This window comes from Apium graveolens, chromosome 10 (assembly GCF_009905375.1).
Source record: "Apium graveolens cultivar Ventura chromosome 10, ASM990537v1, whole genome shotgun sequence".
Classification (NCBI taxonomy): domain Eukaryota; kingdom Viridiplantae; phylum Streptophyta; class Magnoliopsida; order Apiales; family Apiaceae; genus Apium; species Apium graveolens.
In genome coordinates this window covers 239,066,154-239,089,205 of record NC_133656.1, presented here as the reverse complement: position 1 = coordinate 239,089,205, position 23,052 = coordinate 239,066,154, and the positions used below count along the sequence as shown (strand labels likewise).

Sequence of the window (23,052 nt, the reverse complement as noted above, 5' to 3'; positions counted from 1 at the left end):
AATTTATCACATATAATATTAAATTTTGTCTACAATTTATTAAAAACCAGCAAGAGTAAAATTAAAGATAAGTAATGTTTCTGCCAGGTTTTCCCAAAACTGAAAGACAAGTATGCATTTTAATCGGTGTCATTATATCGACATATTAATTATCCTTCAATTACCTTGTAATTGAAAAGATAATGTGTTTTAGTTAAATAGGTTAATAGGTTTGTATATTAAGAAAAAAAATTTATTTTAGATATTTTTAGGATGGTTAAAAATATTGAAAAACACAAAAAAAAGTTTTAAAAATATGATCGTTGTTGGGCCATGATTTCCAATATATTTGACCAATTTTTAAAATGACATACTGGGTAACACTATAAATAAACACTCCTAACCCATACTCCTGAGTCATCTATAGCAAATCCAAGAGCGTCTTAACTTATTCCTTATATATATACATATATATATATAGGGGCTACTCCAATAGAAACTTTTTTAAAATAAAAACTAGAAACCTACAACCCAGCCCAAATAAAAGCAATCCAAACAAAAAAAAGAACATGTTCGGCCCATATAACTACAAAACAGTTAAATAATTAATTTGTCTTAAGTTGAGAAAAAAGGAAACTATACATACATATTACACACAAAACAGTTACAACGTATTCATCTCTCCAAACTACTCAAATCGACAAGCATTTCTTAGTTTCCAAACACAAATCGTGTTGAAAAATATAATATTCTAGTGATTGATACTAAACGAAGAGGAGATCAAATTTCTTCAGAGTTTGTACTCCTCGTGTACAGAAACAACAAAAAACACAATTAAAGGTAAATTAGTGTAATTTTTTTGTTGATGTAGTGATATTTTACTTATAATCAACTTTATTGTTACATTTACACATAGTTTAACTGATGCATGTTGATATTTTCATGTTTTTAGTGTTTTTCACTAATTACTATTTAGGTGCTAACTAATAATCTTAATATGTTCTTCAAACAACTTTTAATTTGTGATTTTATAATTATTGAAGGGATAAAATTGTTAGGACTAGAGGAGGTATGTGAAATTAGTGTTTTATAATTTTTTGATAAAATTTGTTGAACTTTTAATGATTTCATTTGTTTTACAAATGTTAATTGTATAATTATGCCTCTGTAGTTTTTTTCTGCAATTTTGATGTTTTTTTGATATTTTTTAGTTTTATGCCTACTTTAATGATTACGCTACCAGTTTTTAGTCTTTAAGCATAATTTAATCATGTTATGCTATAAATTGATCATTAAGTATGTTACGATATCGATTTTTAGACGTTGAATTTTTTTAATTTAAATGCTAGTCTCGCAAACTTGTACAGTACAATATTTCGTGTTAGTAACACTGTTCAAATGTATGCACAATTGTTAGGTATCACAAAAAGAAATAGAACAATCACCAAATATTGTATTCTTATTTACTAAAATCATATGTACCATTCACTTATTACTATATACTTATTCTCAACATGTTTGTATTTGAGAATTCAAATGTAATTTTTGTAATTGCTATAATTTGCTCTTTAATTATGTTACGATATCGATTTTTAGATGTCGAAAAATTTTAATCTAAATGTTAGTCTCGCTAACTTGAACAGTACATTATTTCGCATTAGTTCCACTGTAGGAGGTATGAATTGGCAAATGTAAGGCTTGGAAACTCTTCTCTGTATAAAGAATCATAAATTTAACGCCTCTTTGATCGCAGATATTTCAAAATGTGGTTCGTGGGAATCGAACTCAGGTTATTTCATTCAACTATACAACCTCTTACCACTCCACCATATTCTCACACATGCTTTTTATCATACACATAATATGTAAGTGTGCTAAATGAATATTTTATTTAACTTTAAAGATACTTACTTGAATTGCGCAAAAAAAAATAGTTAGTTGAATATTTGTACAGTTAATTTTAAAGAATTGAATTCCAGATATAAAATTAGGCATAGTTCTAGGCTTTTTTGTACATCATACAATTATATTAGTAGAAATTTTAATTATTTTCTTATTGATAAATATTGTATAACGTCTAAAAATATCAAATACAAGTTGAGTATATGATTTCATGTGAAACATTTATAACGTTCATAACATTTTTAAATATATCTCATTAACTATGAGACATGTTTTCTTATTTGTGTCGTGTAATTTGTATTTATTTAAATAAATACAAACAGGGTAGTCACTGTACTGTACGTGTAAAAGAAAAAAATTATAGTTAATCCATTAAATATTGTCAATATGTTTATAAAATGAAACTAAAATTTAACATATATGTATATTACACAGTCGAGTAAATTTTTTGAGTTTTGGTCAAATAAACCCGGAGTAATTAGGTATTTTATTACTAAAGTCATTACTAATTTACAATTATCTTGCTTAATTTAAAAGGATTAGTAATGCATAATTAAAGTGGTCAAGATCTGCAATCGTAATATTCAACAAAGTAGAATTTACAGTTCAAGTAATATAAGTTTATTTTTTAAGAAAAATATTATTTCTTTAATTCAATATTTATGTTAATTTAATATCATTGCTAATTGCTAATGTCTTAATTCATTAACTAAAGTTGATCTCGACCATGTATTTAGCTTTACTCATCTCCATTATACAAAGTTAATTTTATAAGATGTCAGATTATTGTCAATTCATAAATTAAAATTGACATAATCTATTTAGTTTTTAACATATTAAAAAAAACTTAAATTTAATTGATCATTCTTATTTTCAGAACATAAAAGACTTTTGTTATTTTCTTATAGTACATACATCAATAACTCTGAAATACAACATCAAAATTGAATCTTTTAATATTGGTTAAGATAAAGTCCACATGTGTGTTTATGTATGTAAATTATTATTTATTATATTTTTGAGTAAATTATGCTGGTCTCGTTTATTTATATTCTAGATATCTTGGTAATGTATATATCTAATTGTTATTCAGTAAATTACTCAAATAACATGTATTTATGATTATTCAAAAATTATAATTATCTAATAAATAAATTATAATTATTTATATATCGTAGTCGTAGTAGGACTGAAAATCAAATAATATCTATTTTTACTCAACAGAGCATTAGTCATGGATCTGATATAGAAATAATTTATATATCGTCAAGACTAACTACTAATATTCAGAATTTTTTTTTCAAGAATTTGAAGATAAATTTGTACTAATATCATCATTCAAATCATTTTAAAGTTTCTTTCATTTATGATACTAATATTTCTTTTAATGGTAACTTTATAACATTGTATACTATTTTTCTAAAATTAAATATTTTCAATTTGATATTTTTTTTAAATATTAGTTGAACTTGTTAATACTTTCAAAATATCGACTAATGTTAATTATTTTATTTAGATAGCATAACATGGATTAAATCAAATAGTACAATACATTATAGTTTTAACCTTTTTTCAAATAATTTAAAATAGTTCTACAATATTTTCCAACACTAAATATTTTTTTTGTAAATTTATTATTGCTAATTTAATTTTTATTTTTCAAAATATTGAATTATATAATTTTACAAGTTACTTATATATATATATAGGAGTCCTTATTTTTAGTTCAGTACAGGAGTCCATATATGTTCTGCAAGTAAAATAGTATAAAAATAGTAATTTTGATACATAATATCAATTGACTTGATCGTATAAAGAGCTCAAAAATATTAATTTTTATTAATATAAGATATTATAAAATTTATTTTTATTGGTAAGATATTCTCGTCGAGCTCGTAATTTAAATTTATTAAATCTAGATAGTGATGATGTATTTTCGGCCGGATCATGTATTCAAATTGCGAGTATTTTTCAAAATGGGTAAAATTATGGTTTTGAAGCTAATAATTTTGATACATAAATCAATTTACTTGATTTTATAAAGATCCCAAAGATATTAATTTTGTTGGTAAGATTTTCTCGTCAAACTTGTAATTCAAATTAAACCTATGTAGTGACATTGTATTTACGGGCATGCCATTTAGTCAGATTTCGAGTATTTTTTGAAAAATGGGTCGAATTCTAATTTTGAATTCGAAATAAATCGAAATACGCTAATTATAACTTATCTACATATGTAGTACATATATATATATATTATTTATATAAGTGTATCTCTTTTTAAGATATAAAAAAAATAATTATATGTACAATTTATTTTTTTATTAAAAATATATATTAAAAATATATGAGACATACTTTTCAAACTAAATTATTTAATAAATAAGTTAATGATCCGTTTATATATTGTACTTAACTTTATATCTCAAATTCAATTGTTCAAAACTAACTCTACAAATATATTAGTAATCATGTTTAAAGTTAAATAAATTGTCGTTGTTTACGACACTCACATATTATGTGTATGATAAAAAACTCAAGTAATAGTGTGGTGTAGTGGTAAGGTGATGTGCTTGTGAATGTGAAGACTTGGGTTCAAATCCTCCCATCTACCTATTTTATATAAATTTAAAATACAGAGGTAGATTAGTAATTTCAATGAGAATTTTTAATCTCATGAATTTATCCCCTTGTTCTCCTATTATATATAGAAGAGATTTAATCATGTTACGCTATAAATTGATCATTAAGTATGTTACGATATCGATTTTTAGACGTTGAATTTTTTTAATTTAAATGCTAGTCTCGCAAACTTGTACAGTACAATATTTCGTGTTAGTAACACTGTTCAAATGTATGCACAATTGTTAGGTATCACAAAAAGAAATAGAACAATCACCAAATATTGTATTCTTATTTACTAAAATCATATGTACCATTCACTTATTACTATATACTTATTCTCAACATGTTTGTATTTGAGAATTCAAATGTAATTTTTGTAATTGCTATAATTTGCTCTTTAATTATGTTACGATATCGATTTTTAGATGTCGAAGAATTTTAATCTAAATGTTAGTCTCGCTAACTTGAACAGTACATTATTTCGCATTAGTTCCACTGTATGAGGTATGAATTGGCAAATGTAAGGCTTGGAAACTCTTCTCTGTATAAAGAATCATAAATTTAACGCCTCTTTGATCGCAGATATTTCTTACCAGATCAATTTTAAAGTTATGTTGGATAACCAATTGATTGTGAATATGATATTAATAATTTTTGTTTAAAATCTTCTTTGCAGAACGGCCAGAAAAAACAAATTACAACCCTTAGAGTCAAATATAATAGTGTCATTCTTTCTTCAGAACTCAATGAAAAAAGGAGAGAAATAATGAAAGAAGGCAAAGAGCTTTACATTGATGCTGCGTCAAGAAAAATTCTGAATTTGGCGATCCAGTCATCTAAATCCTCTCAAGAATATAAAAATACAGAATATAGACAAGATCAATCTGCAAAAAGGAAGAGTGTCACGTTTGCACAGAATTTGATGACTCCTTTCAATGAAGCTGGATAATTAAATTAATCTTTAACTGATTTAGTTGGGAATTTCAACAGATATTAGTAGTGACTTTGGAGAAGTACATGATTATTGCATAACTGAAATATTATGCTTATTTTTAACTAGATTTTATGATTGTTAGCCATCAGTGTGATACTTCAAATGGATTATTCTTTTGCTACTTCTGGAAATTAATCCTTTGATTACAATGGCATTACATTTCTGATAACTTAAATTTTAAGCCACCTATTTAGCAATTATACATGATTCCATTTGCATTACATATCCGATTAGTTGGTTAAAGTCAAAAGTGAAAGGAATATGTCCTAAGCCCAATCATGTATTAGGATTTAGGAATAACTCTTTATGTAATATATTTTGATTTCATTGATTTTAATAAAAGACTTGTTTTGTTTTTATTACGGGCTCTGTCAATTTAAGTGTTTAAGTAAGATATACCATAGTTTAGAGTAAAGCTTTTTATGGATTATGATGAAATCATAATAGTGAGACCTAAAAAGATGATAACTCTAAACTTAAATAGTTCCTGGTCGTAGGATTACTAACTGGTAATTAATAATCCGCAAAGATCGGTACATACTATGCTTGCTTCATTATGAAGGATGTCCGTTCTCATAGACATTTGTGTGGTGACACTATAGCTAGTATGTAGGTGCTTATTATGGAATAAGTTCACTGAACATGACTCGCACAGCTGAACAACTGATGGAGTTCACTCACGTGTCAGCAGTTGTTCACCTAGTGATATTTGTACAAGTATCCTTAGACTTGAAGTCTTCATAGTCATCTTGTGTACACTGAACTATGCTTTGGTTTAGTTCTTAGTCTCCAGGGACAATTATTAGGGCTCTTCTGGGTATAGGAATTTGTACACGAAGATAGTGTATGATCAATAAATGATTTACCCCTTCCAGTGAAGGAAGCGAATGTTCAAGGCTGATCCACTTATGCTAGTTCAGGAATCTCTGGCCAGAGTGAATGAAATTAGAAAGGAGTTTCTAATTTGCATAGAACTACGCATAGTAAATGGTAAGCAAGTGATTGAATTAGATAGGCTTGACACGAGATCCATGCCTTGTATTTAATCGGGACATTGTAGGGTAGAAGGAGTTTATTGTACGGTAACTATTCACTGACAGGTTCTTGGTATTCTAAGCAGTGAATTCATATTATCCGGATAGTCGCGATATGTTGAGAAGCATCACTCACGATGTAGAATAAATGTGATTAATTAATTAATCATATTTAATAAATTAGAGAATTTATATAAATAATGATAAAATAGTTTTATTATTATTTATTTCTACTACCGGCTTAATATTGAACCTACAGGGTCACACCATAAAAAGAGAATGATTTAATGGTGGAGGAATTAATTAATAATGGCTAATAATTATTTATTTATGAAATAAATAATTAATTGGCAAATTTAATAATTGATTAAATGAGATTTAATTGATTATAAATTAATTAAGAAAAGTTCTTAATATTATTAATTAAGGATTTAATTTTTGGAAATTAAATCAAGAGAGAGAATTATTTCTACAGTGTTTAGAAAAAAGATTAATAATTAAAAGGTGTTTTAATTATTAATGAGAATAATAAATGGGATAATAATAATATTATTTATGGAAAAATTTCAGCTGAAAATTTTGCCTATAAATACACGATTATAGACTCTATTTTATTCTAACCCACATCGAACCCGAAAACCCAAAAAGTTTGGAAAACCCAATTCTCTCCACCTCCTTCCTCCTCCTTAACATCGTTTTCTTGGTGGATACCGGTGGAGTGCTTCACACTTGAGGAGCAACTGCTAAAGATCTCTGATCGTTGTCTCTGAATTATTTTAAAAGGTTAGATTCGATCCCTCGAATTTTTATTCTTGATTTATATGCTTTTATTTGGATTTTGTATCTGTAAAAGTGTTTTTCCATGCCCCGCTGCGTTTAAAATCCAACATTGGTATCAGATCATAGGTTGTTTGCATATAGATCTGTGGTAAAAATTTCAGAATTTTATGTGCTTGTATGAATTAATTATAATTTTTACAAGTTATATTATGGATTAATTTTGTCTGATAAGAAATCGTTTCTCAGAATAATTTTGAATGTTGATCTGGGTTCTACAAGTGTTGTAGATCGGCTGGGTATTTTTTTCATAATTTTATGATGTATAGATTTTTTATTATGAATTTTTGAAGTTCTTACAATTAAATTCGTAATTAAATAATCATATATATATATATATATTATTTGTTAGTATGTATATGTATATCTGTATTGCTGTGTTACACCCCTGTATGTCTGTTGATTGCACGGAGAAAGTGAAGAACTGACACGGCAGAATAGGACAGGCACGCTGATCGAGAACGTCTGTCAGGCGGCTGAAAAAGAAAAAAAATAAATAAATAAGGGTGTAACACATTCCGGGAATGCGTTACACACCTGTGGCGCATTCAAGGAATGCGTTACACCATTTAATGGCTTAAAAGATGTGTAACGCATCACCGGAATGCGTTACAGGTCTTGTAACGCGTTCCTGTAATGCGTTACAGCCCGTCTGTTGATTTTAAAATTGATTTTCTGGGAGTTTCGTAACTCCGTTTTAGGCGTGCAATATACCGTTGGATTCATTTTTCCGAGACGGATCTAATGGAGTGATCAATTTTAGTTTATATAAAAGCTTTGAACTGTTTATATTTCCATGAAGTGTTTTAAAGTTGTTTTTTGACTGTTTTAATTGCTTTTAAATGCTTCATGTGATACATAGAGATGTATAATGCTTAGACTAATGTGCTAGATGATGTAACATGCCTACCTTGATGTTTATTCATGTTGATATATGTGATATATGCTTAGTTTATCATGCGATGATAGATTTTGGTGAACTTAAATAAACATAAGGCGTTTGTTAGACAACCTAGTATAGTGAAATTGTTTAATAACCTTAATAACAATATTATGAATACAATCATGAGATTCTTGTGTTTGTGAAACACGTAATTGAATATAAATTTTCGATATGAGAGAAAGGATGATTCTGTCAACAACAGATTTCTATCTGTAAGAAAGGGTTATTAAGTGACGCCTCTTGACAATGCTCCACCCGATCTGGGAATCATCTGATTATTGATTATTGATTTGAAATATTTAATTTAAAAGGAAGAATCTCTTTATAATATGATTATGATTGTAACGTAATATAATCCCTCTAAAATTAAATAATATCAAGTAGTAATTGGCCAATGACACAACGGGCTTGTGTCGGTCATAACCTTCCAACATGATATAAAAGTAGTTCTTATTTTTGAATCATTGTCGTTTCGTGCCACAGCCGAGGGCTTTGATTTCGAAATAAGAAATACTTGTCTATTACATAGAGATGTGTACATTGAATAAGAATTTAAAGGTCGTTACGTGCCACAGCCGTGGGCCTTTGGGGACTAATTCAATTGTACGGAATATTGGGTTAGACTTGACTTAGAATATTGAGTTTGTCGTGCCACAGCCGTGACTCAATTATTCAAGAGGCTAAAGTTTGATTAGGGAATAACATTAGATGTAATTGACAAGAGTTGTCTGCCTATTGAACATTACATGGCGTTTCGTGCCACAGCCAGGGTTGTGTAATGGAATGTAGGATCCCTATTCCCACTAGCATTATGAATGCTTAATTTTTCACGTAGGGGGTTGAATAAATTAGATAAACTAGTGGGAGCCACTTATGAATAAAGACCCGATTAATATAGTGTTTTAAAATGAAATCGAATATTTGCTAAGTGTTGTTATGTGTTTATCATTTACAGATTTACTTTGTACGTTATGTCTTCTGCACTATCACTCAGGAGCATACTGGATGCTCACAAATTGACTGGTCCTAATTATGCTGACTGGCTTCGAAACTTGAGAATTGTTCTCAGGATTGAGAAGCTGGAATACGTGATTGACTCACCTAAGCCTACTGAACCTGCTATTGATGCACATAATGATGAACTTGTTGTGTATCGTAAATGGGTAGATGATGCAAATGTTGCTCAATGCATCATGCTAGCTTCCATGAACATTGAGCTACAGAAGCAACATGAGCATATGGATGCTCACACTATCCTCATGCATCTACAAGAGTTGTAATGATGTGGCGGGGAAGACAGCTCGATATGAGATATCGAAGGAGCTGTTCGGTTGTAGGATGTCTGAGGGATCATCTGTGAATGACCATGTACTTAAGATGATCAATTTGATTGAACGTCTTGGACAACTTGGTTTTGTCATGGATGGGGAGCTGAGCCAAGACTTGGTCTTGCAATCGCTTCCGAGTTCGTTCTCGCAGTTTGTTGTGAACTTTCACATGAATAAGTTGGATGTCAGCCTGCCTGAACTCCACAACATGTTGAAGACTGCGGAATCGAATTTCCCCCCTAAGAAGAGTTCTGTTCTTCTAATTGGTGAAGGTTCCAATCCTAAGAAAAGGAAGAGGAACCCTTCCAAGAAGAAGAAAGTAGGTGAAGAAAAGCCGGTTCCACCAAAAGCTGAAGACCCCAAGAGCAAAGTTGTTTGCTTTCACTGTAACAAGGTGGGGCACTGGAAGAGGAACTGCAAGGTTTACCTTGCAGAATTGAAGAAGAAGAAGGGTAGTGAGACTACCGCTTCTGATTCAGGTATGTTCATGATGGAAGTGAATATGTCATTAAATCAAATTTCTACTTGGGTATTAGATACCGCCTGTGGTTCTCATATCTGCAATTTGTTGCAGGGACCAAGGAGAAGTAGGACTCTTGAGGAAGAGGAGGTGATTCTACTGATGGAAATGAAGCAATAGTTGCTGCTGAAGATGTAGAATCATTTCATTTACATATGCCTACGGGCAAGACTATTGTTTTAAATAAGTGTTATTTTGTTCCCTCGATTGTGAGGAATATTATTCCCATGTTAGACTTGGCTGGATTTTCATTTATTATTGAGAATAATGAATGTTCTATTCTTAGAGATAATATTCTTTATGGACGTGGTACTTTAAATAATGGTCTGTATATATGTGACATAATTTACTTCAGATTGAACAAACTAATAAAAGAAAAGGGATGATGAAAATTTCACTTCATTGTGGCTCTGCAGTCTCCATTTAGTAGACATGGAGAGAGGACTGAAGATTTGCTAGGAATGGTACACACAGATGTATGTGGACCAATGTCTAAGCAAGCCATTGGTGGATTTTCATACTTCATTACTTTCATAGATGATAGATCTAGATTCAGACATGTGTTTGATGAAACACAAGTCTGAGGCCTTTGACAAGTTCAAAGAATATAAGTATGAAGTGGAGAAACAACCAAACATAGTATTATAACTCTTCGATCAGATCGAGGTGGTGAATACTTTAATGGAGTGTTTCTAGATTATCTCAAAGTAAATGGTATAGTCTCCCAGTGGACTCCTCCAGATTGGTATCTGAAAGGAGAAAACGAACTTTGTTAGACATAGTTCGGTCCATGATGAGCTATGCAAATCTTCCAGTATTACTATGGGGTTATGCATTGGAAACCTCAGCATATTTACTGAATAAGGTGCTTTCCAAATCTGTTCCTCAAACTCCGTATGAGATATGGAAAGAAAGGAAACTGAGTCTTAAACACGTTAAGATTTGGGGATGTCCAGCTTATGTCAAGTAAGTTGACCCAGATAAGCTGGAATATCGATCCGTAAAATGTAGTTTTGTGAGATATCCTAAAGAGATTTTAGGGTATTACTTTTACACCGATCATCGGGTGTTTGTCTCCAGACATGCTACCTTCTTGGAAAAGGAGTTTATCCTTGAAAGAAACAGTGGGAGCAAAATTGAACTTGATGAAGTTCAAGAAGCACAAACTACTACAGATCGAGTGGAAACACCTGTTCTGACTGAACAACCTTTTGTGGAACAGCCCATTCATAGATCAGGGAGAGTGTCTCGCCAACCTGAGAGGTAATATGGCCTTGCCATTGAGAATGACAATGAGTTGTCGATCATTGATGATGACGACCCTGTAACCTATAATGAGGCTATGAGTAGTGTTGACTCAGAGAAATGGCATAGTGCCATGAAATCCAGAATGGAATCTATGTATAAGGTATACAAAAGATAGATTATAGCAGATGGCCAGGTGGAGACCTATAAGGCCAGGCTTGTGGCAAAAGGATTCAAACAAAGGCAATGGATTGACTTTGATGAAACTTTTTACCTGTAGCCCTGTTAAAATCAATTCGGATTTTGCTTGCGAATGCTGCTTACTACGACTATGAAATCTGGCAGATGGCCAGATGGTTTTCTTTCCAAAGGAAATGAAAACCTAGTGTGTAAGCTGCTGCGAACCATATGTGGTTTAAAGCAAGCTTCTCGTAGATGGAATATCCGTTTTGATGAGACAATCAAAGAGTTTGATTTTATCAAAAACGCAGATGAACCATGCGTCTACAAAAGGGTTAGTGGGAGCGCGGTAACATTTCTTGTATTGTATTGAATTAGAGTTGACACACATAACAATATAGCAGACCCACTCACAAAGCTACTTTATGAAAGTCACTTTGATCGTCATAAAGACAAGATGGGTATTAGATACCAGAGTGATTGGCTTTAGTACAAGTGGGAGATTGAAAGGAATATGTCCTAAGTCCAATCATGTATTAGGATTTAGGAATAACTCTTTATGTAATCTGTTTTGATTTCATTGATTTTAATAAAAGACTTGTTTTATTTTTATTACGGGCTCTATCTATTTAAGTGTTTAAGTAAGATATACCATAGTTTAGAGTAAAGCTTTTTATGGATTATGATGAGATCATAATAGTGAGACCTAAAAAGATGATAACTCTAAACTTAAATAGTTCATGGTCGTAGGATTACTAACTGATAATTAATAATCCGCAAAGATCGGTACATACTATGCTTGCTTCATTATGAAGGATGTCTGTTCTCATAGACATTTGTGTGGTGACACTATAGCTAGTATGTAGGTGCTTATTATGGAATAAGTTCACTAAACATGACTCGCACAGCTGAACAACTGATGGAGTTCACTCACGTGTCAGCAGTTGTTCACCTAGTGATAGTTGTACAAGTATCCTTAGACTTGAGGTCTTCATAGTCATCTTGTGTACACTGAACTTGCTTTGGTTTAGTTCTTAGTCTCCAGGGACAATTATTAGGGCTCTTCTGGGTATAGGAATTTGTACACGAAGATAGTGTATGATCAATAAAGGATCTACCCCTTCCAGTGAAGGAAGCGAATGTTCAAGGATGATCCACTTATGCTAGTTCAGGAATCTCTGGCCAGAGTGAATGAAATTCGAAAGGAGTTTCTAATTTGCATAGAACTACGCATAGTAAATGGTAAGCAAGTGATTGAATTAGATAGGCTTGACACAAGATCCATGCCTTGTATTTAATCGGGACATTGTAGGGTAGAAGGAGTTTATGGTACGGTAACTATTCACTGACAGGTTCTTGGTATTCTAAGCAGTGAATTCATATTATCCGGATAGTCGCGATATGTTGAGAAGCATCACTCACGATGTAGAATAAATGTGATTAATTAATTAATCATATTTAATAAATTAGAGAATTTATATAAATAATGATAAAATAGTTTTATTATTATTTATTTCTACTACCGGCTTAATATTGAACCTACAGGGTCACACCATAAAAAGAGAATGATTTAATGGTGGAATAATTAATTAATAATGGCTAATAATTATTTATTTATGAAATAATAATTAATTGGCAAATTTAATAATTGATTAAATGAGATTTAATTGATTATAAATTAATTAAGAAAAGTTCTTAATATTATTAATTAAGAATTTAATTTTTGGAAATTAAATCAAGAGAGAGAATTATTTCTACAGTATTTAGAAAAAGGATTAATAATTAAAAGGTGTTTTAATTATTAATGAGAATAATAAATGGGATAATAATAATATTATTTATGGGAAAATTTCAGCTGAAAATTTTCCTTATAAATACACGATTATAGACCCTATTTTATTCTAACCCACATCGAACCCGAAAACCCAAAAAGTTTGGAAAACCCAATTCTCTCCACCTCCTTCCTCCTCCTTAACATCGTTTTCTTGGTGGATACCGGTGGAGTGCTTCACACTTGAGGAGCAACTGCTAAGGATCTCTGATCGTTGTCTCCGAATTATTTTAAAAGGTTAGATTCGATCCCTCGAATTTTTATTCACGATTTATATGCTTTTATTTGGATTTTATATGTGTGAAAGTGTTTTGCCATGCCCCGCTGCGTTTAAAATCCAACATAAAGAAGCTCTGAAAATTACAATATCAGTCTTTAAAGATTTTTGTAATTGTAATGTTTATAATGTTAGATTAGTCCAAAACATAATAAACTTCTTGCAATAACATACATTATGATTGTTAGTCACAGAAACCTGATTTTGTTTACAAAAAATACAAGTAAATTTTCAAGTATAGACCAATAAACTACAATAATCATTAACATACTGCCTGTAAATCACTAGCATTCAAATAATATATCACTAAAGATAATATAAGTATCACTTGTTACTCTTGATATAAATCAAAAATTAACATTTTTATAAAAAAATAAATTATTTATTTTAAATTTTACATTTTCGGTTTCTAGGATTTAGACCCTAATGGCCCTAAACCCTAACTTAAATTAGGGTTTATCCTCTAGGGTTTAGGGCCTCTAGGCCCGGTGTAATATTTATTAATTTCTTTTTTAATATTTCTAAACCCAAAAGGGGATTAGTGAACCCTAAATGTTAAAAATTGTTAAATTATGTTATAATCTTAAATTTTAAAAATATTAAATAAAAAGAATTATCGAAAACGTAATATTAACTGATGTTTTCGGATCCCTAAACAATACATCAAAAGAAATTTAAAAATAAGAAGAAAGACAAAAAAACCCAAAACTTAAAAGTAAAAAAATATAAGAAAAAAGACATACACACAAAACGTTAGTTCATCTAACGTTTGTAACCTTGGAATGTTAAAAACAATAGCAAAATGGTATTTTGTATATCGTTTTGCCTTATTTTCAAAATTCTACACGATACCCAGTTAAAAAGTGACATTTTAGATCATAATTTTGAAAAGTGACATTTTGGTCATTTTTTTTACTGAAATAGTGACATTTTGGTCAATTTCTCATAAAAATCATATTAAAATAACAATCAATATTCAAAATTAACCAGAAAAATAGTAATAGCAACTTCGAAATTTAGAGACGGCAATCAGTATAAAAAAACAATTATAATAAACAATATCGGCGAACTACTCACTTGAAATGTACCATAATATCCAAACAGTAAAATTACCAACAATTTAAGAAATAAATGAAAATTAAAAAGTAATATCATCAAAAACAGTCATCCAGCTTTCTCTCCATCAACAACTACTACTTTCACATTCTTTACTTTTTTCACTTTTTATTTGGCCTTCGCATTCTTCCTTTTTTCACATATTCTGGCATCATGAGTAGTTGTCTGACATAGTGCGCACTTCTGAATCCGTTTTTTCGATTTGATCACTATTTTTTCTCTATCACTCATCAGCCTCTTAAAATAATTGCCTTTATTCTTGCAAATATTAGGGGCAAGAATAGTAACTTCTTCTGAAGGTTGCTGCCCAACCATAGCAGCCACGTGATCTTTTTTGGTAAAAGTAACAGCAGATTCATCTTGATCATCAAGATCAGTATTCAATTGCTTTATAGTTGAGTGTACATGACCCAACTTGTCTATATTAACTCCAGCCTTGTCAACAGCTTGACGAAAATCAAACTAGATATTTGTCAGTTTCAAAGATACATGCTCCAACTTAAAACAAGCATTGGTTACCAAATCTAAATTTGATGAAGTTCCACTCCCAGCATTTATCATCCAATGATTAAGAACAAGACTTTTAGAAAACTTTGTTACTCCAATTTGTTTTAACCCACAAAATGAATGTTTGCATACAATACCACACATAACAAATTTCTTGCAAGAACACACAACATGGTTCATACTCATAGAGACCTGGGGGAAAAATTACAAAAATACAAAATAAAAATCACAAATATATTTAGGACAAATCACAAAAATATCATCTACCAATCACTAAAATAATACATGTAAAAAAACAAATAACTACTTAATAAATCAGAAAGCAATACAACTGAAGTAAAAATTCATAAAAGACATACAATTGTATTCTTTACAATTACATAATATGAAAAAAATATGGAATTGATCATTTGAATAATATATCAAAAGTGATTGCAAAATTATTTTGAATAGTAGGCAGGGGGGATAAAAATAATAATATTTAAAAATATTACCTTAAAAAGTGTGTCATTGACTTTCACATCCTTGATATCAAAACAAGTAACACCATCAACTTCATTGCTCATACGCTTAATTTGCATATCCACACAAGATGCAAAAATTTCCTCCTGAACTTGGTAAAAAACAGTACGTGTGAATAAACGAGCAACATCATCTTCAATAAACCATGTGGAAAATGTAGTAGGCACACTTGACTTTGACTCCTCATCCAATCTAGCAGCCTAATTTCTTTGTCTATCCATAGCACTCTCAAAATCGTAACCAAAACTCAGATAATGTATCTCCTTGTTGGTGAAATTGAGCAAAAAAAGAATTTTCACTTTCAGATCTCGATGTAGTCCTCATTAACCCAAATATTGCTTCATTTCTAAAAAAAACTGGAATTCATGATGCCCTTAAGGCATACAAATCTTCCAGCCACTTATTGCTTTCTAAGTTAAATTCCTTGAGAACTGTTTCCCATCCCCTCTCAAACTCCTCAATTTCTATAACAGGTGACCATATGTACATTTTCATCTTTTCCATAAAAACCGTTTCTTTGCATAATCGATTACCAAGCTGTAAAGGTTACATAAAAAATAAAATAAGTACATAATATAATGTATTAATACTAGGCTGTTAAAAAAAATGAAAATCATACCTTTACTGGAAATTTTTCCATAATATGCCACATGCATAAACGGTGTTTAGTAGCAACTAAACCATTCACTTCAGAAAAAACATCACGAACAGCTACTTTCATAGCAGGACATTGATCTGTAACAATGACAACCGGATTTCGTCCCATTGCCTTCACTAAATGATCAAAAGCCCAACTATAATCAACAATACTCTCATGTGATAAAAGACAAGCCGCAAAAGTCACACATCTATAATGCTTATCCACACCAGTGAAAGGCGCAAAAATCATATTATACCAGTTTTTTAAAAAAATATCACAACAAATAATACAATAAAAATCAGAGTATTAAAAACTTGAATCTACAAAAAATAGACGTGCAAAAAAATAATCTACAAAATCATCAGTATATTAAGCACTAAATAAAACATCAAGAATCTTAAACACTTGGAAGTTGAATAGTAAACATTATCAATCATTGCATAAAATACTACAAATGTTAAAATAGTAAAATTATCTATTGGTATCAAAGGTTGCATCAAATGACACTGCATCGCCATACAACTAAAAGTTCCTCCGACCAATAACATCAGACCAAAACAACTTGTTTAGGTGACTAGAAGAATCAACATCAAAAGCAAAATAGAAGCCTTCAGAATTCTGCTAAATACGTTTGAATTTATCAATAATCATTTGCGCATCATTATCTCCAATGAATAATTTCAGATGCCTACTGAAATTTCAAAAATCTCGCAAGTTCGCACCTACATTTGCATATCCGCCATACATTTCTTTAGCAAAGTTAAACATCTTGCTGGAACCAATATTAACTTTTGCACCATTATAACAAAGATTTCTTAAACTAATATCCATCTCCCTGTTAACCCTAAAAAACTGACGATCATTTTTATCAGCTAACGGATGACTATGTAGCTCAACAAAAGTCTTAACAATATACTTATCAGGAAACATATACTTCAAAATCATCTTCGCTTTGCATCTACATCTCCTAGAAACTGTCCTCCTTTTCTTAACTGCTGGATTTGCATCATTCTTAAGATCGTTAAAACCTTCACAACTACAAACAAAATGCTTCAGCAGAACACGTCCATCATCATCTGTCTTCTCAGTTGTCTTACGTACAGTAAAACCACCTAATCGACCATAATTCTTGTAAAACTTGTAACCTTTATCTAGAGAATCAAAAATCTGATTGGTAAAGGGTATACTAGTATCACCAACAGAACAAGGTATGTAATTCAAACTACCATCGGGAGTTATGCTTACATTACTTTCACTTTCAATTGAAGTCACTTCATTAACAACTTCAGTACCAATATCACTGCTAATCCGAGACGAATCACCACAAGTAGAACCTAAAAACAAACATATTTATAAAAGACAAACAATGTAAGATATAAAGAATGTATTTTTTAATAATTTTCACTAACTAATAATAAAAATATTATTAAAATATGCAAATAAAAGACAAGTAACATTACAATATCAAATAAAACCACTAATATTTAAAAAGACGATCACTGAAATAAACACAAACAAACGAAAAATTTGAACACTCTATAAAAATATATAAATTTCACAAATTCATATACAAAAATCTACTCAAACACATAAATCGAATGAAAAACAAAACAAAAAACAAATCTACAACATTAATACTATATAAAAAGTTCATCAGGATAAAGATCAACAAATGAACAAATAAAACATAATATCAAGAGCTAATTTAAGCTGAAAATGAGATTATTTACCTTGACTGTCTCTAATTTTATTCAAATCAGCTATAATCATCTCTGAGTACTAATCAAGTAACAAAGTTTAACGATAACCTGAAAACACTAAGATAGAACAATCAATCAGAGAGAAGTATCAACATAGATGAATAAATGAGGTCAATATTTAATATTCAATCGGAAAACAGATGAGATCGATCGAGAGAGACGAGAACGATTGAAGAGAGAGAACTATTGAAGAGAGAGAGCAGAGGAGAGATATGTTAGATTTTAATCGCAGCGGGGGCATGGCAAAACACTTTTACACACATAAAATCCACATAAAAGCATACAGATCATGAATAAAAATTCGAGAGATCGAATCTAACCTTTAAAATAATTCGGAGACAACGATCAGAGATCCTTAGCAGTTGCTCCTCAAGTGTGAAGCACTCCATCGGTATCCACCAAGAAAACGATGTTAAGGAGGAGGAAGGAGGTGGAGAGAATTGGGTTTTTCAAACTTTTTGGGTTTTGGGGTTCCAATGTTAGAATAAAAATAGGGTCTATAATAGTATATTTATAGGCAAAATTTTCAGCTGAAATTTTTCCATAAATATTATTATTATTATCCCATTTATTATTCTCATTAATAATTAAAACACCTTTTAATTATTAATCCTTTTTCTAAACACTTTAGAAATAATTCTCTCTCTTGATTTAATTTCCAAAAATTAAATCCTTAATTAATAATATTAAGAACTTTTCTTAATTAATTTATAATCAATTAAATCTCATTTAATCAATTATTAAATTTGCCAATTAATTATTTATTTCACAAATAAATAATTATTAGCCATTATTAATTAATTCCTCCACCATTAAATCATTCTCTTTTTATGGTGTGACCCTGTAGGTTCAATATTAAGCCGGTAGTAGAAATAAATAATAATAAAACTATTTTATCATTATTTATATAAATTCTCTAATTTATTAAATATGATTAATTAATTAATCACATTTATTCTACATCGTGAGGGATACTTCTCAGCATATCGCGACTATCCGGATAATATGAATTCACTGCTTAGAATATCAAGAACCTATTCAGTGAATAGTTACCGTACAATAAACTCCTTCTACCCTACAATGTCCCGATTAAATACAAGGCATGGATCTCGTGTCAAGCCTATCTAATTTAATCACCTGCTTACCATTTACTATGCGTAGTTCTATGCAAATTAGAAACTCCTTTCTAATTTCATTCACTCTGGCCAAAGATTCCTGAACTAGCATAAGTGGATCAGCCTTGAACATTCGCTTCCTTCACTGGAAGGGGTAGATCCTATATTGATCATACACTATCTTCGTGTACAAATTCCTATACCCAGTAGAGCCCTAATAATTGTCCCTGGAGACTAAGAACTAAACCAAAGCATAGTTCAGTGTACACAAGATGACTATGATGACCTCAAGTCTAAGGATACTTGTACAACTATCACTATGTGAACAACTGTTGACACGTGAGTGAACTCCATCAGTTGTTCAGCTGTGCGAGTCATGTTCAGTGAACTTATTCTATAATAAGCACATACATACTAGCTATAGTGTCACCACACAAATGTCTATGAGAACAGACATCCTTCATAATGAAGCAAGCATAGTATGTACCGATCTCTGCGGATTATTAATTACCAGTTAGTAATCTTATGATCAGGAACTATTTAAGTTTAGAGTTATCATCTTTTAGGTCTCACTATTATGATCTCATTATAATCCATAAAAAGCTTTACTCTAAACTATGGTATATCTTATTTAAACACTTAAATAGATAGAGCCCGTAATAAAAATAAAACAAGTCTTTTATTAATATCAATGAAATCAAAACAGATTACATAAAAAAGTTATTCCTAAATCCTAATACATGATTGGACTTAGGACATATTCCTTTCAATCTCCCACTTGTACTAAAGCCAATCACTCTGGTATCTAATACACATCTTGTCTTTATGACGATCAAAGTGACTTTCATAAAGTAGCTTTGTGAGTGGGTCTGCTATGTTGTTATGTGTGTGTTAGGAATATATGTGCATTAGTTTGATGATATGTTTAACAAAACACTTAAGTAGAAATCTAGTGTTTGTAGCCTCAACGGATAAGACCACTTTGGCTATCCGTTGATGGTGTAGCTTTACTTAGAAATAAGTCTAGTGTTGTAGCATATTTCAGTCTCTGAATTTGAGATATTATTCTTAGAAGTTGAGGGAAATTATAAGTCATGTTGACTACTAGAGGATATGCAGATAGGAAGGCCAATTGTAAATATTTCATGCCTTGTTAATTTGTATAAATGAAGTGGTGTCAACGGATAACTTAAAGACCTTCAACGGATGAGAAACAAAGCTTCAACGGATGTCTCTAAAGCTTCAACGGATAACATCCTTCAACGGATGAGTGCATCAACGGATAGAGCTTCAACTGCTAACACATCAACGGATAAATCCATCAACGGATGAAGGCTTCAACGGATGATCTGTTAAATAGCAGTTGATAAGTGGTAGTTGTAACTGCAGACAAATGCACATGGGTTAACAGAGACAACTGAGATGTGGCAGCCTAATTTCAGGAACATCAGAAAAAGCAGCCGTTCTACTCTAGTATAAAGAGGCAATAGTCAACAATGTATTGGAGTGAACTGGAGTAAAAACAAGTGGAGAACTTATTTTATTATTGTATTTTTATCCTTGTCTTCACTTGTAAACTTGGTGATATATAAACCAAGTAGCAGCTAGTAATTAGATAAGAATTTTTTCAGAGCTGTTTAGAAAAATCCTGAGAGAAAAATTATCTAGTTTGTACTAGGACGCAGCTGTGATCAACTTCTTGAATCACAGATTTTCTGAAATACCATCTCTGGTGGAACAACAATCCACCAGAAAAGTTTTTAAGGTCTGTTGTGTTCTTTACATTAGTGTTTGAATATATATCTGTCTGTATTAGCTTAAAGCAATTCACACACTTGTTTATCTTGAACACATAGCCTTTCAAACTGCTCAAAACTTGAAAAAGTTTTGAGATTTACATTCAACCCCCCCTTCTGTAAATCTCATTGTTAGTCCACTAGGAATAACAATTGGTATCAGAGCAAGCTCTTGACAAACAAAGAGTTTAAAGATCTTGGAAACTAACAAAGATGAGTAAGAAGGATATTGGAGTAAAAATCCCAGTTCTTGACAAAGACAGTTATCACCACTGGATGGTGAAAATGCACATTCATCTACTCTCCCAAGATGAAGGTTATGTAAACTGCATTGAGAATGGTCCTCACATTCCCCACAAAGTAGCCATAGTTGCTACGGCCACAATTGCTGTTGGTCAATCCATTCCAAAACCGAGAGCAGAATGGACTATGGAAGACACAGAAGAAGTCCACAAGGATAAGAAGGCTATGAACATTTTGTTTAATGGTCTTGACAAGGATATGTTTGATAATGTGATAAATTGCACAACTGCCAAAGAGGTTTGGGACACAGTTCAGCTACTGTGTGAAGGTACAGAACAAGTAAAAGAGAACAAAATGCAGCTTCTCATTCAACAGTATGAGTATTTCCATTTTAAAGAAAATGAATCTTTAAATGACACATTCAACAGATTCCAAAAGCTGTTGAATGGACTGAAGTTGTATGGTAGAATGTACCAGGTGAAGGATTCAAATCTTAAATTCTTAAGATCCTTGCCAAAGGAATGGAAACCCATGACTGTCTTCTTGAGAAACTCTCAAGATTATAAGGACTTCACTCTTGAAAGATTATATGGAATCTTGAAGACTTATGAACTAGAGCTGGAACAGGATGAGGTATTGGAGAAGGGGAGAAAGAAAGGAGGTTCAGTTGCATTGGTAGCTGAAAATGAGAGAGAATGCAGACAAGAAACTGTGAGATCTACATCAAACTCCAAAGATGGTATAAGAAATCAGGAATCAAGCAAGGGTAAAGAGCAAGTTCCTGAGAATGAAGACAACTCCAGTCAAGATGACTCTGATAGTATTGATGAGCATCTTGCATTTCTGTCCAGGAGATTTGCAAAGATGAAATTTAGGAAAAACACTAGAGCCACTAAACCTCATAAGAACATGGTGGACAAATCCAAGTTCAAGTGTTACAATTGTGGTACAAGTGGACACTTTGCAAGTGAGTGCAGAAAGCCAACTTCTGAAAAGAAGAAATTTGACCAAGTAGATTACAAAAAGAAATATTTTGATCTGCTCAAGCAAAAGGTGAGGGCTTTCATTACTCAAGAGAAAGACTGGGCAGCTGATGGAGAAGAAGAGGATGAAGATGTGGAATATGTCAACTTAGCTCTCATGGCTGATTTTGAGGAAAATGAAGCTAGTTCATCAAGCAGCCAGGTAATTACTACTGATGTAACACAGCTTACTAAAGAAGAGTGCAATGATGCTTTTAATGATATGTCTACTGAATTGTATCATTTGCGTGTGTCTCTTAAATCTCTTGCTAAAGAAAATAGTAGGATTAAAGAGAACAATCTGTTTTTAAGTGATAGAAATGCTGTGTTAGAAGATAAGTTGATTGACCTAGAGAAAACTAAGCTGCATTGTATATCTGTTGAAAATGAACTAGCTGAATCTGTTAAGAAAGTAGAAATACTTTCTAATCAATTAAAGAGAGAGCAAGAGGTGATTAAAGCCTGGAAGACATCTAGGGATGTTAGTGCTCAATTTGCCAAGGTCCAAGGAATTGAATCATTCTGTGAGACTGCCTGGGATAAAAACAAAAAGAAACTGGAATTAATTGATGGGCTGTCAACGGATGTGGAATCAACGGATGATGAAAGTTATCCGTTGAAGGAAGAAAAGGAGCA

General features: G+C 31.3%; 1 protein-coding gene across 1 annotated transcript; it reads right to left on the bottom strand.

The window, feature by feature from the left end:
- Positions 1-17,002: 17,002 nt before the first annotated feature.
- On the bottom strand, positions 17,003-18,250 carry LOC141692142 (protein FAR1-RELATED SEQUENCE 5-like). Its single transcript, XM_074496881.1, has 3 exons — positions 18,211-18,250; positions 17,207-17,814; positions 17,003-17,098 (listed from the first exon to the last, which is right to left on the bottom strand). The coding sequence occupies exons 1-3, from the start codon at positions 18,248-18,250 to the stop codon at positions 17,003-17,005; spliced, it is 744 nt and encodes a 247-aa protein (XP_074352982.1).
- Positions 18,251-23,052: the final 4,802 nt, after the last annotated feature.